This window comes from Pteropus alecto, unplaced genomic scaffold (assembly GCF_000325575.1).
Source record: "Pteropus alecto unplaced genomic scaffold, ASM32557v1 scaffold127, whole genome shotgun sequence".
NCBI lineage: Eukaryota > Metazoa > Chordata > Mammalia > Chiroptera > Pteropodidae > Pteropus > Pteropus alecto.
Genome location: NW_006440646.1, coordinates 1006428 through 1021904, shown reverse-complemented (window position 1 = coordinate 1021904; position 15477 = coordinate 1006428). Strand labels below are relative to the sequence as shown.

Genomic DNA, 15477 nt, shown 5'->3' with positions numbered 1-15477 from the left:
CCTTTATCACAGGCTGGGCTTTTCATCTCCTTAATAGGACAGTTTCCTCACAGTACACGCTGTCCCTCAGCACGAGGGGTGGGGTGGGGGGGGGTGGGGACTCGCCCATCTCCGCTTTGTCCCACAATGTTCTCAGTACCTTTTTGTTAACCTAACCTGTCCTGACCTCTCTGCTTTAACATGGGCTTTTATATGGCCTCTCCTCTCAAGTTCTTCTGAGCTCACTACACCTGCTTCAGCTCCTCACGCAACCGTCCTTTTCCTGGAAGAAGAAAACCGGGGTGTAGTGTCAGAGAAATCAAGATGGGGACGGTTCTTTAGAGGGTGGAGTGAGACATTTCCTTTGGATTTTGCATCCAAGAGGATGCGGAAGCGCTTGGTGCCTTCCTTTTAGGGATGTTTGTGTGGCGCCTTCTTTGGGCGTAGGTTGTTTGCTGGAATGAGGAAGGGGGAGGGGGAGAGAAATGAGAATATGTAATTCAGTTTATTGCCACTAGAAGACAACAAAGATAATCCAATAAAGTGCAGCCTGGGGCTTCCCCAAAGATCCAGCTTAAATCTGTCCCTGAGCTCAGCAAGAAGGCTCCCGCGAAACCCCTGCGGAGAATCACGAAGAGACAAACCTCCATGAATCATCAGTTTTCCGTGTTCTGTGCCCACAACGACTTTCGAAATCCAGGCAGACAGAGCGCGTTGGCAGTGGCAGGCAGCCGTGCACCAGTGGGATGAAGGAGCCTTCACTGGGTCGGGTGTGAGGCGACCTGATGACCTCCGCCACCAAGTCTCCTTCGGTTTGGCTGCTGGTGCCGCCACTCGGCCTCTGCCCCCAAATCTCCAGATCTCTGCATTTCATTGCTCTGTGGATGTCCCTTTCCCACCAGCCACTGGGGATGGGGGTGGGGGACAGCAGAGCTTTGGATGCCCCCGCCGAGTCCTCCTTCTCCCTCAGACAGCACACTCACTTCGCTCCATCTTCGCTGTCCACGCTGCCAGACCTCCTTCCAGGCAGCAGGCCCTCTCACCTGACCGGCACCAGCATGGCCTCCCATGTCCTCCTGGGTAGCCTGTCCCGCCTTCCAGTCCATTCTTCACGCTGCATGCAGAAGGCTCTTTCACAATGCAGACTGTCGCTCCCTCATTTCAATCCTTCGCAACCTCCTGTTGTTTTCGGTGCAGAACCCAAACTCTCTACCGCAGTGTCCCATCCCAGGCTCCTTGTGATCTGGTGCCTGCTTGCCTGCCCAGTTTCATCTCTCTCCAAATTTCCTTTTTCCACGCCCCGCCCCCCCGCCTTCCATCTCCACAACTCTTTATTTCTCTAGGTCCAACACCCCGAATTCTACAATCATACTAAAATAGTCTCATTTTTTCTTATTATACTGTTTTCTCCTTCGCTTTGCTCCTAGCGCTTGGGAAATATACACTGACCTTCCTCCTTCCATCCCCACGACCCCCGCCTGAGTAACTACTACCTTCCTTTAGGATTAAAACTTAGACATCACCTCCTCTGAGAAGTCTTCAGAAAGCTCCACTCTGAGGCTCGGGTAGTCGCCCTATTCCGATTTGTTGCAGTTCAGTAGTTGGGTTGCTCCATCCAACTGCCCAGGCTGTTAGCGCTGTCTGTCTTACCGCCTCTTTCCCGTTCCCCTAGTACAGAGCTCGGCACTTATTAAGCGCTTTGTAGACGCTCGTTGAAGGAATGGACCCGGCGCGGCCGGGCCTGGGAAAATGCACAGACGCGATGCTAACACGAGGTGGCGCTGCGGCCACGTGCATCGGGAGGGCTGCCTCTTCCAGTGCCTTGCATCCTCCGGGCTGCCTGGGCTCTGCTGTCACCACGCGTGCTCCTGGATGCTCAGAGAGGGTCTTCTGGAGTCAGGGACGCTTTGTGCAACGCTGTGATCTCGGCGACACATGTTTCGGGCAGACTGTTGCCCTGGTGCCTTCAATCAAACTTCAGAAGTTCTGAGTACCACCCTTCCTCACCAACACCCTGCTGGACAGTGCCTTCTTCAAAAGCCCCGAGTTCTTCGTAAACTTCGTTTCCCGTGCTGCTGAACTACCGGACATCAGTACTCAAATTTCAGATTCCAAGCTACTCAGAGGCTTGCTTCTCAGAGCAGTCTTTCCGTTCCAGCACTAGTGTCTTGAAAATAGCACGCAATAAACATTAGCTATTTGTTGATGAACTGGGTCACTAAATGATTAAAAAGAACAAAAACCATATGATTTCACTCATGCGTGGAATAAAAAACAAAAACTAACAAAGAAACTCCCAAAACAAAAACTAACAAAGAAACTCCCAAAACAAAAACAAACTCATAGATACAGACAACGGAATGGTGGTTACCAGAGGGAAAGGGGTTGGGGGAGGTGAAATGGGTCAAGGGGTCAAATATATGGATGGAAGGAAACTAGACTTTGGCTGGTGAGCACACGATACAGTATACAGATGTCGAATTACAATGTGGCACACCTGAAAATTACATAATGTTATTGACTGATGTTACCCCAGTAAGTTTAATTTTTAAAAAGGGTAGTTAATATGGCATTTCAAGTAACCGTGGAAGGTCAGTGGGAGAGAATGTAAAATTTTTTCTGAATATGGCAAATTAGACTTCAGAGGTATCGCGCCGTCACCGGGCAGGGATGGCTGCAGGAGGTAGAGGGAATAGGACGTTTTCTCGGGCTCTACCCTGCTCTCCTAGGACTCGGCACTATCAGATTGCGCCTTGAAATTCTTTTGCGTTATTTTATAAAAGTGTTGGAGTCAGAAGCCCTGTGTTGGGTGTTGGCCAAACTTTTGGGCAAGTTGCTTTATTAACGCAAGCCTTAGTTCCCAAGTAGGCCAAAGGAGGAGGTGGCACTGGATGATGGTTTGGGGTGCTGCTGTCCTAATGGTGTGTGAATTACTATGAGCCCCACTGACTGTGGGAACCTGGACAAGTTGCTTGATTTCTCTGCACCTCAATTTTTTATCCATGAAATAGTCATAGTCATAACTTGCTCATAGGTGTTCTTTTTTAATTGAGATAAAATTCATATAACATAAAATGAGTCACTTTAAAATGTGTCGCACATTTATAATGTTGTGCAACCACCACCTTCATTAAGTTCCCAAATGTTTTTCATCGCCCCCAAAAGAAACCCCACACCCTGCCTTTTGCTCCCTCCTCTAGGCCTGGGGAACAGCCCATCTGTGTTCTGTTTCTATGAATTTGCCTACTCTGGATATTTCATATAAATGCAATCATACAATATGTGACATTTTGTGTCTGACATCTTTCACCTAGCATAATGTTTCTGAGGTTCATCCATTGTAGCATGAGTCAGTATGTCATTCTTTTTTATGGTTGAATAATATTCCACTGTATGGATATATTGCATTCTGTTCATCCATTTATCCATGGATGGACATTTGGGTTGTTTTCACCTTTCAGCTATTATGAATCATGCTGCTGTGAACATGGGTGTTCGTGTATTTGTTTGAGTCCCCATTTCCAATTCAGCTCTTAGGGTTTTTGTGAGGACTACATACATGCTTACTACAGGTGGGAAAACAATAAATGTTAACAATTGAGGTTTTACTGTTATCCCGAAGATGTGCGAGAGGCCCTACAGGGTCTCTTTCTTTGGGGAGAAATGGGAGCCAGATCTCACTTTTCTGGCTGTAGGATTTTGGCCTATGTCTCTCTCCGTTCCCCACCTGCTACCGTGGCTGGTTTGGAGTACCAGGGCCGGGTGGAAAATGCAGGGGAGAAGTAGTGGGAATGAGGACATGAGGACGGGGAGGCGAGTGGCTGGGAACAACCACGGGGCCAGTACCGCTGAGCAAGGGGGATAGGCCCGAAAAACAGTGGGGTCCAGGAAGGAGCAGACCCGGAGGTAGATTTGGAGAATGAGGAGGGCATGATGGGAGAGGAGGGCTGGGGCTGGTGCCATTGGCGGAAAATGAGCAAGGCCAGGGAGTGCCTCAAAGACAAGCAAGGCAGCAGGAGACAGCTAGACTAGTGAATCCCGTACGTGAACGCGGGATTCTGGGTGTGGCTGAGGGATTCTGTGACGGTGGCATTAGGCCTGGAAGCTGGGGACAAAGTTTGGGAATTGTCAGCTTGAAATCATGTGACGAAATAGTAACAGGCAAACACAGGCTCTAGGAAAGTTAATGCTGCCAGGAAGGCGGCCGGCTCGGGTCACGGCGTCCTTGTTGGACAAGAGTTTGAATCACGCTCTCTGTACGCGCCTGCGGGGAGAAGCAGGTGTCTAAGGGTGGGGCGTGCGGCTGTCTGGAATCCCGGGGAACCTCTGCTTTTGGCGTTAGAAGGAGGAAGGAAGCCTCCAGATGAGCTTTAGGCAGAGCAAGTTCTTCCTAATATGTAGTAAAACAGCTGGAACCTAAGAGGCCTGCTCCTCGGCCTCGTGTCCAGGAGAACTGGGAATAATTACTACTGTCTTCAATCATATGATGGGAATCAGAAAAAGAAGGGGCCGAGAAGGTGGAAACCCGTCACTCGGCTCCTGAGAGTTGCTTTAGGAAATGAGGCAGTTAAACATGTGCATCCCTGAATTATCTGTTCTGGTCTGTTTTCTCTCCGAGATTCCCTCTCTAATGTGAAATAATGAGCACTTTATGGGGAGACTTTATGGGTTGTATTGGAGGAGAACAGCCTTAGAGGGCACAAATTAGAATCCCATCCCACTGTGGCCTCAGGGGAAGTGTTAGCTTTTGGCCGGCAGGAGGTGCCCTTGAGTCAAGGGAGGATCCGTTCTAACATTTTTCTGCGCCTGGAAAGCTGTTCTCTGTATATCCATCAAGCTCTCCTGCTCCTTTCATTCACAACTCGCTGTGGAGCGTAATATCTAGAATTCTCTACTTACTGGGTCAGTGGGCTCACGTGAGGATGAATGGTTTTTGGAGCAGGGAATGGAACTCAAAGATTGTCTACTCTGATCCTTCCATTTAAGAGAGGAGGAAGAAGGGAAGGCCTGGGATTCGATAGGTCAGAAGCCACTGGAAACAGGTTGACCAGTCAGGACTAGACCCGAGTCTCCAGGCTTCCACTGTTGTGTGGGTTCTCAGAGGTCAGGCTCAGCTGCAGGAGTTTGTATGTCGCTCACAGACTTCCCTGGAGATGGAAGCCCTATTTCCCATTTCTGAATATTTAAAACACACAAGCCAAACTGTGGAAAAAAAGAAAAATCTATTTCTCAGGAGAGAGAGAGAGTGTCTTTTTACCCTTTTCCTGTCTGAGACCCAGCTAGGTGTTAAATGGACACTAATCCGTTAATCAAGGAAAACATACTGATTACTGGTAGGAATCATGAAGGCCCAAGTGCTGAGAATCTCGGTGAAGACAAAAGCAACAAAAAATTAATGGTTGGAACAAAGAAGAGAATGTTAAATGTGGAGTCAAAGGAAATATGGAGAATTCTAAATAAAAGCATAAAGATTTTTTTATATAAGGTTGGCTCAAAAAGAATGCAGAGATTTTTTTTTTTTATGGCGGTAGGAAGATGACAACATATTGAGGAATGGCTGTATATTTAAAACGATTGTCCAGGCTGGAGCAATCAGATGTCCCCAAGACGAAATAAGCAGGGAATAAATATGCCAGGCAGAGACATAGGTAGTAAAGCTAAAAATGGGAAATTCTGGGAGGTCTGAGACGGTTCTCAGGAAGAGAATGAGAGTGTGTGCTGTAAGGTTCCTTCTCAGCGAGGCTGCTGTCACCCTGCCCAGCCAGAGGCAGGTGAAGAAGCCTGAGCTCTGCTAATGTGCCGCGGGATTCCCTCTCAGATGGCAGGGACAGCACGACACGACCGAGAGATGGCGATCCAGGCCAACAAAAAGCTCACCACAGCCACTGACCCCATCGAGAGACTCCGGTTGCAATGCCTGGCCAGAGGCTCCGCAGGCATCAAAGGACTTGGCAGGTAGGACCCGGGCCGTGGGTGGCAGCACAAGGGCAAGACACACTAGGTGAGGCTAAACTAGTGTGACCTTGAGCAAGTCACATCCTCCTGGCTTCTCGGTTTCTCAATTGTAACGCCGAGTTTGGAAGAATCGATCTCTGAGGTGCCTTGTGACAGTTTTTGTTTCTTAGTCCCAGATTCAGCAAGGTCCATATATGCTACAACAAAGTGCAGCTACTAGGACAACTTGAGGTGAAGGGACAAGTTGCCCCAGGACTAGAGACACCTACCTAGCAGGACAAGGAGAGAGACACTCCCTGAAGCCGTGGCAATGGGTGCTTGGAAGAAGAAGGAAGGAAAAGCGATTTAGACAGGATTGCAGAATTTGGAGTTTCGCCCTCAGGCAGTCATGTCTTGTTACTTCCAGAGGCAGGAGAACTGCCTGTCAGGTAATGAACCATTCACTGCAGTGGGCTTCCCCAGTTCTGCACATCCTGGTCTCTGGCCCCCCGATACTGCGAGCAGTCCTCGGGCTGGAGAGACCCAAGGGAAAAGAGGTTGGCAGCCTCCTTGATCTAGTGTTCGCCCTGGGCCAGACATTGCGCACGTCTTGGGGGATTCGTGGGTGAGCAAGGCTTTCCCAGGGCTCATGGAGGGTTACCCCGGGAGACTGAGTCACAAAAACAGGAATCTTCATGAAATGAGTTCTATGTTAGAGAAGTACAGCGTGTCACGGCAGGGATCCTCGACTCGAAGGCTTCATTTCCAGCAAGGTAATGAGCTTTGGGAATGTCTCTTTTCAACAGTCCCAAATTCTCAGACTAAGCCCAGCTCTGTCCGAAGCCCAGGCTATGGGCATATGGACCCTGGTGGGCAGCCTGTCACAGTCTGGTGGGAAGACCAGCCCGCTTCCTTTCAACATGGTATCACTCCAACCTCCACCTCTTTTACTCTGGGTCCACATCATTGTCCATGGTGCAGACCCCTCAGGACCACTGCCCTCTCTTTCACTCCCGGATCGTTCAGTTGGATCTTTCCTGCTGCCTACCTCACACCCCCTACCAGCCCCCACCGGAACCAGTCCATTATGAACGGACCCCACCTCATCCTTGGCCTTTTGCTGGAATGTGCCCTCTGCCTCCTCCGCTTTCCTGGTCGTGCCCTTCCCTAAATCTCTCCTCAACTCGAATGGAGGTCACCTCCCCATTTTTTTCTCACGATTAGACTGCGGTTCTGGTTTTTTGGGACAACAGAAGTCAAGTGCCATTTTTATTACCTCATATCAAGGATGCACACTGTCCACATGGTTTATCGTTATTGATGTTGACCTTGATCACCCGGCTGAGACAGTGTTTGGCTGGCTTCTCTAATGTGAAATGACTCTTCCTCACTCCCTTCCACAGTGTATTTTTTGACAGGAAGTGTTCATGCAGAGCCACTAAAACTTAGAAAGTAGGGAGTATTTTTTCCCTCCTTGAGGGCAGAGTAAGGAGATAATTTATTTGGAATTTTTCTGCAAGAGAAATTTGTCTCTTCTCCCACATTTATTTATTGTCATTTGCTTAAAACAATATGGGCTCATGAATATTTATTTTATACTCTGGGTTATAACCGAACACTATTTTATTGTTCAAATTGTTCCAGTTTGGGCCTTGGGAGCTCTTTCAGTTGGCTCCTGTGTTTATGGATGTATCCTCATCAATGCAGGGTTTTTTGTTTTGTTTTGTTTTGTTTTTTGAGCACTTTCGTACTCTCTGGCATAAGATACTCCAAGCTCATCTTATGTGTTTTCCGGCCCAATCTTAGAATTGGCCATTTCTCCAAGAAGTCCAGTTCTTTTTACTGGAGAGTAGTATTAGAAACCAAGATCTAGGCTCTAGATGTGCTTGTTGTTACTGGGGTGTTACTTCTAGGTCCTCTTAGCCAACAGAACAAGGAAATAATATGTGTTTATACTAACCTGTGTATATACACGTATCTATAAATGTGTTTTATGTAATCATCTTGTTTATATTAAGCTAAACTTGAGTCCATACTGACGTCTCCAGCTCTAATCCATTACCGCATGGATCAGATCACTCTAGCCTCCTCCCCTAGCTTATCTCTTAAGTCCCATTCTGACCATGAGAAACCTGGCTCCCACCACCTGCCATCTGTTTACTCAATGGTTTAATTCCAGTAGATCTGAATAGCAATACCAGAATCGTTAACTCGTCTTCATGGGACACATCTAGAATGCAATACTTACGTGCAGTTCTTTTAGGCTTTGGTCTTGCTGACTCTATTCATTTCTAAAGTTACTCAGGTCAGGACCTTCACAGCCCCTCCTTCAGTTAGATTGTTTAAAACTTTTGTGATACAGTTAAATTCTCTTGTTACAGTCTGCGTTCCTTCTTGGGATTCCCCTGACTTTCCATATATATTTTTTTAATTGTATACATCCATGTTTACTCTTTGTACTGTAAATTCTGATGGGCTTACCAAATGCATAATGTCATATATTTGCCATTGTAGTGTCCTGCGGAATAGTGTCACTTCCCTAAAAATCCCCCAGGCTTCAACTCTTCTCTCTCCCTTCTGCCCTCATCTTTTTACTGTCTTTATAGCTTTACCTCTTCAGAATGTCACATAATTGGTACCATACAGTACTTTTTTCCCCCCAAAGTTTTCTTCCTTCCTTCCTTCCTTCCTTCCTTCCTTCCTTCCTTCTTTCTTTTTAATGAGATGCTGAGCAGAGGCTCTCTAACTTGGAGAGGAGGATTCAGAAAAGAATCTAAGACCTCTGTATTTTACTTTGAAAACCTTGAGAGTGGTTTTCTTTTTAAATCTTTATGTTTAACCTTGTTCTTTGTGGTTTTTTCTTCTTTGTCTGTGTGTGTATATTTTCTTCAGAGTGTTTCGAATCATGGATGATAATAATAACCGAACTCTTGATTTCAAAGAATTTGTGAAAGGGTTAAATGATTATGCTGTGATCATGGAAAAGGAGGAGGCAGAAGAGCTTTTCCGGAGGTTCGATAAAGATGGAAATGGAACAATAGACTTCAATGAATTTCTTCTCACATTAAGAGTAAGTGGCCCCATGAATCAGCATGTCTGTCAAGTTTGGCTTTCACGTGGTTTGGGTTGGCTATCTTGAGGTTTTGTTTTCAGAAGTTGTTAGTACATTGTGGAGATGATGGGCAGGAGATGCAGAACAGATTTGGGGACTTTTGGGAGCAGTCATAATGCGTATCACTTAATGGTACAAAAACAATTACACATCATTGAGAAGAATCAGGCATTTTAACATGTATGGCACAAAACACCTCATTTTCTTGCATATGCCTGTGTGTATATTTTTTCTATTTATCTAGCCTCCAATGTCCAGAGCTAGAAAAGAGGTAATTATGCAAGCTTTCAGAAAGTTAGACAAGACTGGCGATGGTGTTATAACAATTGAAGACCTTCGTGAGGTATACAATGCAAAACACCATCCGAAGTACCAAAATGGAGAATGGACTGAGGAACAAGTATTCAGGAAATTTCTGGATAACTTTGATTCCCCCTATGACAAAGATGGATTGGTAAGTAAAAGAGCTTAATCTAGGTGGAATTTCTCCTATCCAATTTCTAATTGTAAATGGAAACAAGTCTAGAGCCTTAAACACACACACACACACACACACACACACACACACACACACACACACTAGTAGGGGATCCACATAAAGCTAAATACCCATCATCTGGAGAATATGGTATTTTGATTAATCATTTCATTTCATGGTTACCATATTTACCATACACAGCTAGGCACTTTCTAATGAACTGGACTATAATAAAACACATTTAACTTCAAAATGAGCCCATAATTCATTTTTTTTGGAACACGAGTCGCAAGACATTTCAGGACGTTGCTGTGTCTTTTGCACACATTCCTATGAGCACCCTTTGTCATCACGCTTTGCCTGGTGGAAATGCCATTTAAGGGAGGCTTTCATCGGAAGGAATGCCAGATAACAGAATTTACTCGGATTTAATTCTTAGTAGGCTTTGAGAGTAACCTCCATTTCTAAACTGCAGTAAACTTAGAAACAAAAGTAACCATTCCATCCCCATTGACTGTTATCTTTAAATTACAAATGCATAGCTTGGTAGTGGTAGGGATTATATCTCCAGAAATGTCATGTCTTTTATCAACAACCATAAAAGGACCATTGAACTCAGAGCCAGTTCTGCTCTGAGGTGTCCTGAAGGCTGCGGTGGTCGGGAAGGAAGTTCTCTCCTGGGCTGATAGTCAACAGCAGCAGAACCCCGGGGCGGTTACCCCTCAGCCCTGTGCCACACAGAAAGGATTAGTGGGACAGTGAGCGGGAAGGAGAGATGGTGCTGACAGGAAGGGGAAACGAGCCTTCTTTTTCTGGAGAGAATTTCTCCCAACTTTTTCCACGGAACTTCGTGGTGAGTCCTATTAGGCAGGGGCGATAGGAAGGAGAAAGCTCTTTGTACTTGCCTTTCCTTCTGCTGACGTTTTCCTGCTAGGGACAGAGCAATGCCCTCCATTTTAGACTGAAAGGATTGTAGAGGTAGATTTAAAAAACAGGTAGGGGCAGATTCCGCAGGGCAGCCAAGTGCTTAGGGACAGAAGTAACAGAACTCTGTTTTCTTCCAGCATTGCGGGCCTTTGATCTGCGAGATGGCAGTGGAAAAATAGTCAACGGCCATTTCCCCAAATTAGCCCAGCCCTACATGGGATCCCAGGGTGTCTTTGCCTCCTTTCTGCAGGTGGTTCCTTCTTATTGCCAGGAGAAACCTCAGCTGCCTTTTGCTTTAACTCAAGTCAATGTAGCGAGTTGTGATTCAGCTGATTTAAAGTTCCCACCCCCGTCTCTTCTGACATTTATGTTAACATGCCATATTCAGCTCTCGAGTACTCCTAAAGGTCATTGGGGTTTTCAGCAGTTACAGCAATTCATGTCACCTATCACAGACCCTGTATTGATACCCAGCTCTGTTCAGGATCATCATTTGGAGTTTGTATTCCTAATGTAGATTGCTGGCGGCACCACAGAACTATGAAATCTGATTTTGTGCGTACGTGTGTGTGTGGAGCTCAAGAATTTACAGTTTTAATAAGTGCCCCAGATAACTCTTATTCACATTTGTATTTGAGGTCCTTGCCTCTAAAAGATTCAGAAGTGCCGGTTTAAACTACTAAACATGATATGCAAATTAGCCTTATTTAGCATAATTATGGATCTGGGCAATTTTTATTGAGTACTTATTATCTACTAGGCATTGTGCCAAGGGCTTAACAGGGCTATCTCATTTAATAGACACAATGAAAGTGTTTCTGAAAAGTGGTATGTGATTCAGACTTTTGTTCATCGAATCATATTTTAAATGCACAGGAACTTTATAAAGAGAACAATTAGCCCCTAATTTACCTTTTTCAATCTGAGTTGTTTTATACATTAAGATTTCTTAGGGTAAAATATAGATACTCTTGAAGCCAGTGTACTCACTTATGTTTAGAAAATACAGTTGATGTCCAAACAAGACTGAACTTAGAATAAGACAACAAAGTTAATATACTTCCTAGCCAAAGAGGATGTTCAAATTTGTGAATTTTTAATAGTGTAGGCTAAACTCTCGAGTAGTCATGAAGGTCACTGGGGTTTGCGGCAGTCGTAAAGTTGGGTGCCATAGATCCTGTGTGAATATCCCACGCTCTGCTCTCAGAGCAGCCTGAACAGAAGCCATTGGATGGAGCAGTGAAAAAAACCAAAGAACACATGAGCGGACCTTCCTCACCCGATTCTGTCCCCACACCCTGCCATGACTGGGTCAGACTTTCACTTCTTATTTATTTATTTTTTAATATCTAGGTTTTGAAGTTTTCCCGTGTACACGTTATTTATAATTATAAATACTTTAAAAAATCTCTTAGAACTAAATTAGCCTTTGAGGTAATATGAGTCTTAATTGCCTCACCTATCTCAATCAGAAATTAACAATTAACAATTCTTTAAGTATATTCCTGGGTGTATGTGGCTAGCCCAAACTTATTTTATGATTTTTCTAATCTGGCTGGAGCTGAGTAAAAGGGATGCTATTCCGTATCATGACTGAGATATTTCTATTGCCCCCATCCAGGACCTTCTCCTGTATATCATATTTACTCTGTCATTTAAGAGTAGCACAGTCAAGAGGCTCACTAAAAGCGGGAGTGTCTATTCTCTCAATTTTCTAAATGTCAAACAAAATCATTAAGTAATAATTGCTTTTATTACTGAAAAGTAATTTACTATGATGAGGGCAAACCTGTTGGGGAAATCACAGAGTTTGTGATTCAGGCCATTCTCAATGTAAGTGGAGTCTCAGGGAACAAGCAGATGCTTCTCTAAGAATAACCGATGGCCTTTCCCAAAATGACCAAATGTATTAGTTTCATGTAGTCTGACTTCCAGATGGGGTTTCATGCTCTATAAATGGGGGATGCAAAAGACAGAAATAAAGAAATTCAAGACAAGAAGGCATGAATGGTATTCAAATATTAATAAAAGCTAGGCACATATATTATTTATTTCTACTTTCAGACCACTAATAAGCACAGCTCAACTATTAATTCAGTCAATGCCTTTCTTCCTACTGCTTTTTATTATTTTGCGGGGGGGGGGGTAGGTACAGGGGGAGAACTATGGATCCTGTAACTTTTTCCTCTGCTCACTTATAATTTCATTAAAAAAGATCAGTGGTTGATCAGCACATATGATTCACAGGAGAGATAGGTAGGTCTTAAAGAGAGAGGAGTTTGATGATATGGACTAGAAAGGGGTTTTGAATTATTTATGGATTTTACTTTTCATGATCTTTTAAACCTCTCATGACACTTAAAATTGAGGGCTAACTAGAGAACAATAAATTTCCAGAATGGCCGGAATTATTGTATCTGTGTCCCCCATATAAGCAGGGCTGTCCATTTGGCTGAATTGACTGGCAGTAGAGAGCAAACAGGACAGTTCTCTCTCTGAATCAACTATTCATGTCAGGCAATATGGTTAAATAGGAGTGTATGTATTGCCTACAGCTATTAAAAAATAAGATTGGTAATTTTTTCTTTTTACTAAAAGGAATATGAAATCCTAGCATAGATAAAAAAACCTTCGTTAATATTCCAAAGAGACATTTAAAGGCATAGGATGGAGAGAGAACCCAGGGTAAGGGTGGGGAGGCAAGAAGCAGGGGCCACCTTTCTTTTACCTGTTCTGAGCTCTAAATAAGTAATTTGTATCTTAAAAAAGCATGAAGCCATGGAGTTCTTAATTGAAAAATCTGTTTCTTTACCCACAGGACAGAACTCTGTTTTTTTAAATGTGAAACATTCCTGGCCCTGAAACAAGGACGTGAGATGCTGTTTCTGATGTGTCACAGAAAGACAGTATTAACCACAGTTAAAAAACTCTTGTTTCTGATTCTGAGTTTCAGACTCACTTATCTGTACAAGTGGGCTTCTGCTCTTACAGAAAGAGAGAACCTGCATCTCGCTTTCCATTTAGATTGGTTTGGAAAGTTTCAAGACTGTCTTCCTCTCTTCCTCTATGCCATATGTCACCGCTATCTCCAACTTCACTTTTTTCTTGTTTTCGATTTATTTCTCAGCTGTCATCACTAAAAAGCCCTTTGATTAAAATTTTTGTTCCACTTACAGGTACTGGAGATGGGCCTCTCCTGCAACGGGGAGAAGCAAAATTTCATTTCTGTTTCTAACTTTTCCACTGCAGGTGACCCCTGAAGAGTTTATGAACTACTATGCAGGGGTGAGCGCGTCCATTGACACGGATGTGTATTTCATCATCATGATGAGAACCGCCTGGAAGCTCTAAATGTATGAACTGGGGACCAGGGCTTTGGGTACAGCCACATGGCTCCAAATGATTAAGCCTCGGCTCGAAGGCAGGATAATATTTGAGTTGATGTTAATCTCAGTGTTTCTTTCATGTCAACACACAGAGTATTTGCTAGGGCAGAATAAAGACACTAAGTTGTTAACTATGACTTAGCTTCTCTGACGCTGTTTGCTTAGCTCTGAAATAGAAATTAATTAAAATAAGATCTGTAAAGCAATTAGAGCCAGGTTGATATATGCAGATGTAGAATAAACATGAGATGTCTTCTTTGGCCATTAACAAAAATTTGAATATTTTAATTATAATCCCCACCTATGCACCCAGTCTTTCTCCACCTCCTTTTAGATGGTCCATTTCTAGGTGAGAGAATTCATTTGTTTTTATGACTGATTGTAGCTCTCTAAGTGCTTCTGTCCCAATTTGGGGACCATATGAGATCATGCATTGGCCTCGATTTCTATCATTGAATCTTGAGTTGCTTTGCCTATGGTTTAGGGAGGACTTGGTTTGCAAATAGATTTAAAATGACATTTTGGGGTCATTTTAAAAGTTAGTGTGAGACTGAAGGCCATTCGTTGAACGGGAGAGCAAGTTCAAAGTGTTTCTGTGGTTGAAATTTGAGGCTGGGCTGTGCTCTCTGATTTTATGTGGGACATCTTGCTTTGTGAGTGGGCAGACCGTATCAATAAGCATTTGCCTGGTGAAATGTTCATCTCTTCCTTCCCTGCCATTGGCCAATAATGTTGAAGTTCCCACCAGCACAAGGAGGTTGGCGTGCTATAGCCTAGGATCACAGACATACTTCAAACCAGACCGTCCACCTTGACACTTTATGACTCCAAGTGTTCTCCTAACTCTAAGCCTTGGCTTCATATTTTTAATGTGTGAGAATCTCCCCAGGAAAGTCTTCTAAGCAAAGGCAGCCCCAGCTGCTGGAAAACAGATATTGATACCATAGTTCTCATTCTGTGTGTTCTATGTCTGGGCCAGAGATAAACACGCAGTGACCATGGTGTTGGAGGTGATGGATTCTTCGCCTTGTTTCTCAGGGATAGTCCTCCTCCTTGCCACCTTTCTCCCTGACTGCACTCATTTTATGGTTTGGGGTTGTGGTTTGGGGTAATGGTCTCCTTTAAGATCGTACATGTTTAATTGATTCTGAACGTACTTGCCATGCTTTGTGTCAATTAATTCGTTTACTTTTTATTTTGCAGACTTAGAGGTCGAGATCAGGATATACATTGACTTAAATATTATGAAAACAGGTGTTTCCAGATGAGAATTATAGCAATCATTAAAGCGGACACCTAGCTTTGTTTGTTGTTGAGCAGCTAAACTCTCACCCTAGTGATAGGCTGGGAAAGAGACTTTTTTCTTGGGGATAGGGGCTTCCCCAAAGAAGCTAGCTTGTTTTGGAAATTAATTATACAGTCTGGTTTTCCACTGAATTTGTTATCTAGGCTTCTGTTGAGATTGGCAGGCCAAAATATGTCAAGGGTTATGAAAAAATATGCAGAAATAATGTAGAAAACCAGAAGAAATTACGAAGAAATGTATAGAAGAAATATCCATATTTTCTGCAGCCTGCACCTTGCAGATTGTAGCTAGGAGAGGTCCCCGGTTTTCTGGGCATGGTGGGTTTCAGGCCTACTGCTCTAGATAGATTTGTGTC

General features: G+C 44.1%; 1 protein-coding gene across 1 annotated transcript in view; it reads left to right on the top strand.

Annotated features, from left to right (window-relative positions):
- CAPSL (calcyphosine like) overlaps nt 1-13781 on the top strand; it is a 26515-nt gene extending 12734 nt beyond the window's left edge. Inside the window, exons 2-5 of the mRNA XM_006917802.1 lie at nt 5798-5934; nt 8806-8983; nt 9270-9479; nt 13680-13781. Of these exons, the coding sequence (XP_006917864.1) occupies nt 5798-5934; nt 8806-8983; nt 9270-9479; nt 13680-13781 (627 nt within the window). The remainder of the gene's footprint in view (nt 1-5797; nt 5935-8805; nt 8984-9269; nt 9480-13679) is intronic.
- Nucleotides 13782-15477: the final 1696 nt, after the last annotated feature.